This window comes from Patiria miniata, unplaced genomic scaffold (genome assembly GCF_015706575.1).
Source record: "Patiria miniata isolate m_02_andy unplaced genomic scaffold, ASM1570657v1 HiC_scaffold_22, whole genome shotgun sequence".
Taxonomy (NCBI): Eukaryota; Metazoa; Echinodermata; class Asteroidea; order Valvatida; family Asterinidae; genus Patiria; species Patiria miniata.
Genome location: NW_024037061.1, coordinates 14350024 through 14362363, shown reverse-complemented (window position 1 = coordinate 14362363; position 12340 = coordinate 14350024). Strand labels below are relative to the sequence as shown.

General features: G+C 41.8%; 1 protein-coding gene across 3 annotated transcripts in view; it reads right to left on the bottom strand.

Moving 5' to 3' along the window:
* Positions 1-6531: 6531 nt before the first annotated feature.
* Positions 6532-12340, bottom strand: part of LOC119730886 (T-box transcription factor TBX1-like) — a 39131-nt gene continuing 33322 nt past the window's right edge. For 2 of the 3 annotated variants that reach the window (XM_038203952.1, XM_038203949.1), the window contains 4 exons: positions 12186-12253; positions 11151-11195; positions 10641-10768; positions 6532-9884 (listed from right to left, as the gene is read on the bottom strand). In XM_038203952.1, coding sequence (XP_038059880.1) covers positions 9487-9884; positions 10641-10768; positions 11151-11195; positions 12186-12253 — 639 coding nt within the window. In that variant the 3' untranslated portion in view covers positions 6532-9486. The remainder of the gene's footprint in view (positions 9885-10640; positions 10769-11150; positions 11196-12185; positions 12254-12340) is intronic. The other variant, XM_038203951.1, reaches the window with a different exon arrangement.

Here is a 12340-nt window from a genome sequence, read left to right as displayed (position 1 = left end):
TTACCAACAACAGATATTGTTAAAGAATCGATATCCTTTCGGCAGTGCACGTCGTATGTCTTACCACACGTGTTCCTCTCTTCTCCTCCACTCCACCTCTTTACTATATTTTTGGTTAAAATGGAAATTTGTCCATGACCAAGGGACTTTATTGTGTCTACTTTCTCCCCTACGAAAACTTCAATAAAACCAATATACGCATTCGAGCGTGTGCCCCCTTTCTCCGCGATAGATGTCTCGCAAGGACCGCGGACCTCTGTTTTGCATTAAATTCAACAGTTCTTTATCACCAGCTGTTGAAAACTTCCCATAACTTTCTTGATATTCGCTTTCGCCTTGCTTCCCTAAGTAGCCCTAGGTGTCGATTTTTCTTGTGTCAAAACTTTCGGCACTTTCCACTAAGTGGTCTTTAATTACAAACAAGTGTATAAGTAGGCTTACAAAGAAAAACAAGCTGTTCTTAGATGGTAATTTGGACCATACTTCACACCTCCTCATCACCTCTCTCATCCCAAGCCCTACTTTCGCAAAGTGAAACCACCACTATTGCATCTTCCCTTCCCGAATCGGCCCCTCTTCACGGACCGACCACGAGCACGAAGCACGCTGGGATTCCCTGCAGTATATATAAACCGCATACAGCGGCTCTCCGCACCAACGCACACATCTTCTTGTCATCTTCAATTGGCCATCCACCACGCCGAAACCCCATCGAATGTGTTTGTCATCTTATTCCGTCATACCGGGCTGAGCGGTGCACACGACCACCTGGTTCGCTACCAATAATCCATGCATCATCAACCGCTCACATGTACCGATTTTACTCTGTTTTATATTATATCAAGTCTTCACGGATGCGGCATTTTTTTCAGGAGTTAATGATTTTCTCTTGTTACTCGTCTACTCTTTCACTTTACATCTTATCAAAGCTGGTCGTCATTTGACGCCGGCCATCAAAATCACCGCGTTTGCACTTAAAATCGTTTGATCTGATTGCCCCCAGTGGAACTACTTCATGCGTGCGTGCATGCGTGCGGGCCGGCTGCCTCTAATGAAGAGCATTACATCCCTGCATTTCTACTTCTCTGTGTGCCGACAGAGAGCTAGAAGTCCCGGCACGTGGTTTGGATTTGTCAACAGGACCATGTGAATGTGCAGATATGGAAACTTTAGAAATTTCACGCACCATAAAACGCGGCCGGCCCGCCTTTTCCACAGTTGGCGGAGGCCCGGGTCACACTTGGTCATTCCTCGCCCGGCGCATTATTTCGGAAGCCAAGCGGAGACAATTTCCGGGTCTGGGTATTTTTACGCTTTCCTGGCTTATATTCGATGGCCATGAAACTTTCGCTTCCGTCGTTTTAAAGTTGGCACTCGTGAAAGATGTGCCTGTGCCTGAAAGTTTGTTTCGAGAGGTTCTACAAGGAAGGGGGAATTAGGATGGCCGGCTCTGATTCACACTCGTTGTGCGCACTGTACCTTTTCATCGCTGGTAGACATCACCGTCTTTGGTAGTGGTGCGCGCATTGATCATCGGAACCAGTGATGAGCATTGTGCATAGTGCATAGACCATAATCTTGTTGCGGCCATTTCGTTTTTTCTCATTCAAATCAACGTTACCAAAAGCGAGGCTGGAAGGAAAAATAGTCTGGTTCCTTTTTTGCACAAAAACCATTACCATTCAGTACTGTTATTGGATACAGGGAACGTGACTGAAATGGTGGCAGCATGATAAATGTCTATGAGTGCACGTAACCAATGTAATACCAGTCGCCTGTCTTTTCCTTAATATGGTTGTCTGGGTTGAGTTTCGTTAGCTTCAAAAGATTACAGCAGCAAATCACAAAACGAACAATTCCCAATCGGTAGTCAACTTTCACGTACGGCCTCTACCAGGCGCAAGACCCTTTCACAAAATCTTGTACAGGAAACGGTGACATCGCAAAGTATTGTAGTTAGGGCATGTGAAGCAAGATAATGTGACGCCCCCCCCCCCCCCACCCACACACACACACACCCATCTTCGTGGACCACCTATTGTCCCTAATCCTCATTCCTTTGTTTGTACTCTTTAACTTTTTGGGAACAGCTCTCATTGGTTTTGTACACGAATTTCAATCGTGGACGTTCGGTCAATCGTGGACGTATTGTTTGTGGCCTAACCCATTCCCTAGTCCGTCGATCGTGGACGTCCGATTGTCCCTCTTTTGTTTGTACTCTAACTTTTTAGGACGACTCCCATAGGTTTTGTACACGACCCCAATCGCGGACGTATGCTGGGAATCGTGGACGATATTGTTCTCTTTTGTTCTCTGGTATTTTTCGTCCACGGTTTGAAAGATGAACACGTACATACATACTCTTCTGTGTTGGTCATTGTGTTCCCGGAATATGAGGAATTCTTTAGTGAGATATCTATGGGGGATGTGTTAGGTATAATTGTTGTCTACAGTGTGTGTATTTAGGGGAGTGTGTGGCCTAGTGGTTAGGGTTCGTGACTCATGACCCTCTCATGATCAGAGGGTCTGGGGTTCGAATCCAGCCGCTGGTCATATATTGTGTCCTTGGGCAAGGCACTTCACCCCCACTTGCCCCTCTCCACCCAGGAGTATAAATGGGTACCGGCATTAGCTGGGGAGTAACCTGCGATGGACTAGCATCCCATCCAGGGGGAGTAGAAATATTCTCAGTCGTTTCATGCAACTGAAACTGGAGATAAACGCCGGCCTGATGAGCCACATTGGCTCGGGACAGACTTTACCTTTTTTACAGTGTGTATTGGGTATAGGGACATTAGAGGGGTACCCCTGTGTCTAAAATCGTGTACTGTTTAACTCGGGTCATCAGTATTACCAGAAAGAAAAGCGGTCAAAAATGAGAGCTAAAATAAATGAAAGGTCGGCGATAACAGAGAGGGCTTACCAAAGCCCCTTCTCTCTTCTTTGTATACTAAAAGAAACTTCAGTGTAAAACGTTGAGATACATTCAATGGCACAATTTGAAAAGGGGGACACTGACCGAGTGAGATCGGAGCGTCAACCTATATATCTCCTGCATTATCATTCTCAGAGATCATCACCATCACCATCATCATTATCATCATCATCAGCCTCATCAGCCTCCCCCCAACCAACCACGAGTCCCTGTCCGTGTACGATGAAAGCAGCAAGTAGAGATCGTTATTAGCCTCGCGAAATGCCCTAGCATTACCCTAAACATCTCCCGATGAGTAAGAAAGAAAGAAAAAAAAGACTGAGTGACCGACGGGAGCTGTATGTACGGGAGCCCCCCTGACCGCGACGACAGAGGAGGGATTAGCGGGTAAATTGCAGCACTCTCCCCGGCCCGTCTCTCAGCTTGATAACCCACCCAGGTTGATTACGACCCGGCAAAAGAACCTCAGACGTCCCTCTCATCATCTTGTCTCCTCTTCGTGTGCTCTGACGTTTCGCAGAGTTCAAAATCCTGGATTTTGCCCCTCTCTCCTAATTTGTCGTTTCCCATTTCGTATACTGCGGAAGAACTTTTTGCACTAATTTGACATTACTGTGCCAAGAGAGATGTTGCCTCGACAGTCGCCGGCCGTAGACCTTTTTATCTCGTTTCGGGCAACTTGTGTATTCTTCACACTTGATTAAAAGTCCAATAATAATCAAAGAGAGCAAGCATAATAAGCTGCTTCCTATTTTGATACATATTATTGTTTTAATACTTCATAATTTTAGCTGCCTCTTGTCTGGAATTCAGACGACAACAAGAATCTAGCGGCGTGTATCTAAATAAACTCTGAGCTTTCAAATTCTTTTGTGTGTGTGTGTGTGTGTGTTAACGATCTCCACTCATTAGCCCCTCCGATGTGTGTCCCATTATCCGCAAAATCTGCCTCGGTGTGTAATGTAGTCCACGAGCGATATTTTCTCGTTCCCTATGAATGCTACGGACTAGCTCTGTTAATAAATGTTAAAACCCCCAGAATTTCCGCCTTGAAAGTATTTCCCTGGTGGTTGAAAGGGGGGGGGGTGCGTGCCAATGAAAAGCGTTCCCTATAACCCTAAACAGGCCGGGTTATTTTGACCATCTCTCAGCCGGGGGGGGGGCGGATTCCGCTCGAGTGACGAAAATTATGAAACTCGGTACATGCATAGAACAACTTATCATGAACATCCCCAAGAAAATTTCATGACTAAAGGTCAAAGGGTTTTGGAATTATGGCTAATTAATTATTCATATTCTTGAATGGTTATTCTGCTCTGTGTACACTACGTATATGGAGAAATTCAGTTTTCACGGCGCCTAGCGCCGGAAAATTTTGGTTATTATTATTATGTCATATTTTGGGTATAATAATTTTTTGAAAGCTCAGTCTTTTTTTTGAAAGCTCAGGGGTGAACTTTCAGGCTCTATTGCCTGACTAACCTCGTGAATATTTGCTATAAAATAATTTGTTTCTTTTTCTTGTCTCTTTTCTACATTAAAAAAAGTTGACTGTGTTGAAAATAAAAGAAAATTATGTCCATAAAATATAGCATCCCCATAACACTTTCTTCGTTCAAACTACGCCTCTATGAATCTTAGTTTAACTCTGCGAATTGCGAACCTTAATGACGGACCCCCCCCCCCCCCCCCCCCCCTCTGCAAAAAAAAAAAAAAAAAAATTGAGAGAAGAAAACGACAAAAAACATAACACAGGCCTGCTAAACTCCACTCTTGATAGCTTCCCCTTCCCTTGAGCCAAACCTGGATCCGCATCTGATTTACCCGCGAGTCGGACTATACAGGGTGAGTCAAAAGAAAGTGGCCGAATTAAAAAAAAAATATTAAAAACATTTTGAATTTCATAAAAATAACATATAGATGAAGTACATGTTATTTAATGGTAACTGTGAACATTTCACGTAATTTGCAGACTCTGTTCCCAAGTCATGTCTATTTTAATTTTAAAAAGATCACACAATTCAGCTGTCCACCACTGATCATTTACCGTTCTACGAACTGATGAATACCCATTAAATACAATGAGACAAAAAAGAGTTGACTAGTTCCTTATATTCAAAACACAAAATCTGACGGTAAATAGTATGTTTCAGTATTTGAATATCTGTGTGTAATCTGTAATTCTTCCAATTAATGGCATTCCATGGATATCTATAAAAATTGGTTCTTTTAGTATAACATGCATAATGTCTGATGGCATGGAGCAATTTCAGTAGTGTTTATTTCCAGATGAGTGGAAGAACTTGCTCTTCTAAGACGTACTTCATTGGTGTATCAAATTTGATTGCTTTTTAAGAAAAGAAATCAACAATCCAGGTCACTTTCTTGTTGACTCACCCTGTATGAGACCAATGAGCATAATATAACCGATATTAATTTTTTGCTACTATTGTTGCAAGGTGATCAACAATTTCAATCCTCATAACAAATAAATCCTCTACTTTTTCCATGCATGAAATGAAAATAATTCACAACAAACAAGTGTAACTCTGATGCTTATAAATTTTTTTTTTATTCAACAAAAAATACATCCAATTAAAGAGAAATTTCTGACACTTTTTTTATTTTTGGTAACCAAAGAGTATACAAAGCTTGAATGCATCTTGCAATAATTATCGATGGCTTGATTCCGATGTATTTCCTATCAAGTATATCATTCCTAAGTGAGATGACTAAGAGTTTGTTTAATACGCGATGAGTATTTGTCGGGTTTGTTTTAAGAGAGAATTTTGCCAGAACATCAACCATTGTCTGTATCTTTGTTTCCCAACATGCAAAGTTGTATGTGAGAAAACCCAACATTAGACGTCATAAATTAAAAATTTGTCATGATGCAAATTGCGGCAAAATGCGGCAGTGCATGGAAACGTCTAGTGGGGTTTTTAAAACCTTTGTTTGTCCTGCGGATTCTGCTTCGTCTCAGGATCCAGATTAATTAAACATACACAGGATGATTTCCTTTTTTGTTTTGCTCTTTTTTCTTTCGAAGCAACAAAAGTGCCCAGAATCATAAGTAGGGTGTATAAGCAACTAACCTGCTGAACCTTTAGTCCAGCGGCTTCTTTACATTTTGAAAACTGAAAAAAAATCACATATTTTTTGAGCCTCAGAACTTGATTCTGTTGACAGTGCACGTACTAAAAAAACAGTGTGCCCACCGGCACCATAGTTTGAAACCACCTTCAATGTTTGTTTTTCTTCCGAATGATACCATTTCAGGCAGAATAATTACACAGGGTATTTGGTACCAGTCCATCTTCGCTTTGAGCAAGGATTCCATCACCAAATCGGTAGGTACTTTTACGGGCAACTGCAAAATGAGCTGATACGTGGCTGTAAAGAGCCTTTAACACTCGAACCAAATGGGCAAACTTTAATTTGTTTGCCTCATTGTGGTTTGATGTTCACTGCCATGAACATTTAGCCTAAATGCCCCACAATTATCATGTGCCTCCCATCTTGAAACACGAACCTAGAGCCTGAAGCTGAACAAAGACGAAGCCGAGATTTCGGGGGTGGGGTGGGGACTTGCTACAATGTGACAAGATTCGCGTGACCGTTGTTTTGTTCTCTACAGTTTGAAACCAAATTTGTTAACAAAATCAAACGAGTTTTCACCTGCTTGGTCAAAATCAGTACTGCTGAGCCAGTCAAAGTATAACACTGTTAATTTAATACTTCTCATTCCATCTTTATTTAAAAAATACAAATCCTATCATGTTATATTGGTGATTTTCATTCAGTATTACAGTGGCAATGTGGTAGAACTTTTTATACCATACTGCATCTTGGTTCTGACGAGATGATTTTATTGTGGGCAAATGCCATTGTTTTAACATAAGTAAGTTACATCATTGCTTGGATATCACTGAAGGAAAATTCAAGTGGTTGAAACACAAGTACATGGTGTGGACTATTACATACGGAATCGTTTCTGTTTACAACTGATGTTATCTGGTGTTATTTCTGTTTACATCTCGTGGAATACTATCACGCTAAGAACATTTTCAGCCCAATAGTCACATTCCTGAGAAATAACTTCCATCGGAAAGATGCATTGACGTTAAACCTTACTTTACTATCGATGATTCTGATACTCTGAACATTCCGTGTTTCATTTAGGATGGCATATGCTAATCAAACCGTGACGTCATTTCGATGTCGCCGTGTGCGCATGACCGGCAAGACAACGCTGACAACAGTAATCTAATTTGCATATAACCATGTCCCTCCTATATAGATTGTCTTGTCTTTGTTTTGTTTACGAACATAATTACATTTATGTACACTTTTCAAATTATGTACACTGCATCGCCCCAAATTAGGGCTGAAACCAAAGTCCTTTTATATAAAACAAAAATAGGAAAATAACCTCTGTACAAGTTGCATCTTATAGTATGACCGAATATTCTTTGCAAAACGGATTGAATACAGTTTAATAATAAAAAAAAAATCCTCGTTAGGAGCAGAACATCGTCCAATTTCTATATTTTGTTTTTAATTTTATCAAGCTTTGTTTCTTCACTTTACTGTACACGTTGGAAAAACCAATCTTCAACTGAAGTCTCACCTCCAACCGAATTGAAACTGACTTGAGTCAGTCTGGTTTCAGGAGCTTAACATGACAGGGAATTTCCACATCTAGTTTGAAATATTTTCCACACGCTTTTATTATTATTTTTAATTTCTTTTTCTTTTCCCCCTTCGATGTGATATCTCTCTGATCAGTGATCAAAATTAACTGACTGCCACGCATATCACATCAATGCGTTTTACAATATCCTCCCTAGTCATGCATAATTCAGTGAGGGCGTGGCAATTATGGTTTCAAGAATAATTAAGTACATCAAAGTGTGTATTTCTGAACCCTTCCATTTTTCTTGTCACGATAACTGGATAACATGCGGCCTATCGGATGCTTGCTTCGTAAGTCATGCTTATACAGTGCGTTAATAAGGGCGTGACGACATGATATGGCGAGTTCCGGTCAACCAACTTGGACATCATAAGACCCCAAATGTTCCCCGAGTTCATGGCTATCCAAGTTGAAGCTGTAAGCCTTGCGGTCGTGCGACCAAGCCTCATCACTCCACACCTTGCACAAATGGCCGAGTTCGGCTTGGAAGTAATCAGAAACCGTCAGGTCTCCCGGCTATGTAGTCAAAGACACGACAAGAACGGGGTGAATGCGAAACATCACCGCGTTTTTAGTCCCTTCCTGCCGAGGGGGCTTACGAGGCTCAGGCTCTGTACCCCCCATCAATCTCGATACATGGCGAACCGGCGCAGCGGCGCGGAGTGCATGCTGTTTCGTCCGGGAAGTTACATCCGTGTTTGTCAACGGGTGTCGGAGTGTGTTGGAGTCCTACTAGTCACGTGCCATAGCCGTGCCCTTTACTTATTACAGGGAAGACGGCAACTGATGACGACGAGATGGATGAAGACGAGCGAGGATGATGGTAATGATGATGACGGTAATGATGATGATAAGGCACCGGGTGTGAACTGATTCTTCACCCGTCGATGTACGCTCTCCGCTCCCGCCGGTTCGTCGCTCGCGCCTTGCGGACTCGGCGCAGTTCCCGGCAGGACATCGGGCTCCGGAAAGCCGTCTGCTATAGGCCTAACGCGACCGACTCTGGTCGAATGTATCCAACCACACTTCACACGTCCCAATATTAAACCAGTTGGGTTCGGTCGGGAGTGGCCCAAACCGGTGTCAACCGGTTCTCTGGGGTGTCATCGCCTGAACTTCTCTCCCTCCAAACTAGTTTCTTCAGTTGACGTAGACCAGCTTGGTATTTCGCACTTGATCGCACAACTGTTTTTTTATTTGTTTAAACGGAATGAGCCGTTCAAAAAAAGCACCTTAAGGACTCACCAAGTCCCATGGCAACCGAAACGAAAACTCGGGAGGACACTTTGCTGTCACTGAGCGTAACTGGCGCAGATGGTCCCCGGCTAATAAATACCAAATTTGTTTTGCATTTAGCCGCTTCGGGACGTTCTTAAACAAACCAGCGCAATGTCATGGCATTGATATAGCTTCAGCAGACTCGTTTGCCTAGCATCTTGAACACCTGCGATCTGACTCGACTGACAGATCTCATAGATGGCTTTGTACTTACGCTTATACAATTCAAAATGAGGTGGTTGGGTTGAAGACCAATCAAAACGAATAATCAAAATCGTGTTATTCTCTGATTGAAGAATTCTCAGTCACTGTTAATCTGAATATTAAACCTCATGCTACACGAGTCATTTTTTATGCATGACTTAATTCATTTTTTGGAAGAGCATTACTGAAACCTTTTGCTGATTTCGTTGATTCCTCGTGATTTTACAGTGTTTCCCGCTTCGAATGGTTGCCATGATTTGTCGTGCGAGAAAAAAACCCGGCAATATCTACAATTTTTGTTATCATAATTGCTCTTTATAATCATAATACTTCCTATGAATACTATAATATGAAAAAGCAGTTCCGGCAGTCATCAGACCATGTGTTGGGTGTAGTTCCTCCGCGGATCGATCCCACTCATCATGGTGGTAGGGTCGTAGGTGAACTGTGGATTGGTCCGCCCCATGTAACTCAGTCCGTTGCCACAGTACCGCGTGTCCCTCATGTAGGACACGTCACGCGAGTAGGGCGTGGGCCGCGTGTTGGACCGAAAGTAGCAACTGGGACCGTAGCTGTACTGGTTGTCGGCCGGGTGGTAGGTCGGATAGGTGTCCGTAGCACAGGTGCCGTTGGTCATCGGCGATTGGCCCAGGTCCGGGAAGCTGGGGTTGGGATTGACCAATTGGGAGCCGGGGAGGGTGCTGGAGGGCTCTGACGTCATAGGAGGGGACACTGAGGTACCCGACGTGGCATTGCGATTCGCCTCGGAATCTGTGTAACAGAAAGAATAGACACTCGATTACAACAAAGTGTTTCAATTTGTTCAAACTAATAAGACTCATCAGCGAATCGTGCACTTTCTAAGAAAAAGATTCTCAAACTGTTTGGCTTAGAAGGGAGCTCATTTGGGGGTTCTTCTTGTACAAAGTCATTTCATTTATTTTGTGCAATCACAAAAAGTACGAGACACTCACTTTTGAGTTTAAAATACAAGGGTTTTTTTTAAGAATCATATCCCGTGCCCTTCAAAAAATGGATTTTCCCCCTAACGAATTTTCAATTTGTATGCTTTGTTTAAAAAAAAAACTTGATTATTCCGATTTTGGGCGTCTGCAACCCTCTGAAAAAGGGCTTCCATTGTGTGCAAGAAAAACCCAACATACCCGCGAGAGCCGAATTATTGTCTGGCAGCCAAAAATTCGAATTTTATGAAGAAATCATTTAATAACTAAACGTCGGTGGATTTTCTTTGTTCAAAGTCTCATTCAAAAGTGAATAATTTGTATATTGCTAAGAAAAAAGCGATTGAAAAAAAAACCAACCAAATCTATTTTTCGAAGTGAAACTCGAAAATAGCACGGGGAATGAATCTTTTAAGTATACATTGTCATTATGACTTTTTTCATTCATTATGATTTGCGATAAAGGTCTTCCATCTGAAGTTGATCATTTTGAGTTGGAGGTTCTTCAAATCAAACATTGGGGCATCCAAACTGCTTTACTTCTGATCACAACAATTCTACTCACTTTGATCGTTGCTCTGTTGCCTGTGCGTGAGGGGCCTGCTCCGGCTGATACCCACAATCTGAAGCGAGCTGGGACGGTGGTGGTTACGCGTTCTCGGCCCGTTTGTGTGCGGCATAATTTCAATAATGCTGCCAAGAAAAACAACAAAACGAGGAAAACCTTGGCGTAAATTTAACCGAATTTTGTTTACTAGACGACTGTTAGCCTAAAGTGATCGGTACATTTCTTCAAAGATTTCTACGACTGTTTCTTGATAAATAACAATAATTTATGGCAGTAAAACTTTCGCTTGATGCCCTTCAAACTTGAGTACCGATTCTGCTTAAATCGTTTTAAGCACCACCAGGGATTTACCACAAAAGCAGTGAATCGTTCAACAGTTCCCCCAACAAACAATCCCACCGCCATGGTCAAATTCCACAATTAATCTCATTAAAAAAAAGGAAACAAAAGACGCTTGAAAAACCTCGATTTCAAATAAAGTTTTTCCTTTTTTGTCAAATATAATACCTTGAGCCTTGGTGTGTGTTGACAAGACCTGACGATGCCCGAATACTACAACAAATAAAAAAAAACAGGGAAAGAAAAAAGCAGGGAAAAATAACAGATTTATGATAATAAATGAATCATCGAAAATATCTTTGCCTTGGTGTAGGGGGCGGTGTTGATTGCCCCCGGCCGCTGACAGAGTGGTTGTGTGTTTTTTCACCCCGTTATTTTGTTCCTCTTCATGGCGGCCTCGCTTCACACACGCGGCGCAGATTAAGTACTCAAGTTTGAGAGGAGAAAATGGCCCGATTACTTTTGAGGTTTTCTGAAATATTTTAGAACAGAAATGACCCTCGTCATTTACAATCGAGTCCCTTGTGAGGCCGACGATATTAACTTGAAATTGGGAAATTTGGTTTGAGTTTTGTCGTTGGTCAGACCCCCTGCTGTGTGTCAATTATCGAAAGCAAGTTAGTAATTTTTACCTGGTTCGGAGAAGTGATAAATGATAAAGGGCTCATTTGACGAACTTATAAAAAATATCACAACCGATTTCAAGAACAAAGCAAAAATCAACAATTCCTTTCGATTTATTTGATGGACAGCTGTCTGGCCAATCTATTGTATTGTCATTTTCTGATTTTCTGGTATAAATCAGTATGGGCCATAGAGCAATGTAATTTACTATAGCTCTACATGTATGGTATGCACAAACAGATTTCTTTGCGAATTTTTTTTCCCGGTAGCTCATTGGCCATAACGCGCTCTACACACATTTGAAGCTACGCGCTGGTTCCGTATCTCTCGATTGGAATATGTTGCGGGAACCAGTGTATACCTCTTCCATTGTGCATTTATAAGACCATAAAAGAGCATCAGGTATACAAACCAACTTATATTTCAAACGAAATTTGATATAAAATTGTGGTGTTTTTTTTATTGAGCTCAGCGATATGGACCCTTAAGACCCAATTAAAGCTATCGAGTCAAATGGAATTTCAACAAAAATTAAATATGCTGCAGTGTTTTATTGTAATGAAAATTAAAAGCACTCACCAATCGTCTGGGTCGCATTCTCTGAACCCCTTCGCGAATGGGTTGCTCGCTATTTTGAGCTGTGTTATCTGTGAAATAAAAAAAATAAAAAGCCATGATAACATGTAAACCAACAAAAACACTCAGAAACGCAAACATATTTGGCTATTGATCCT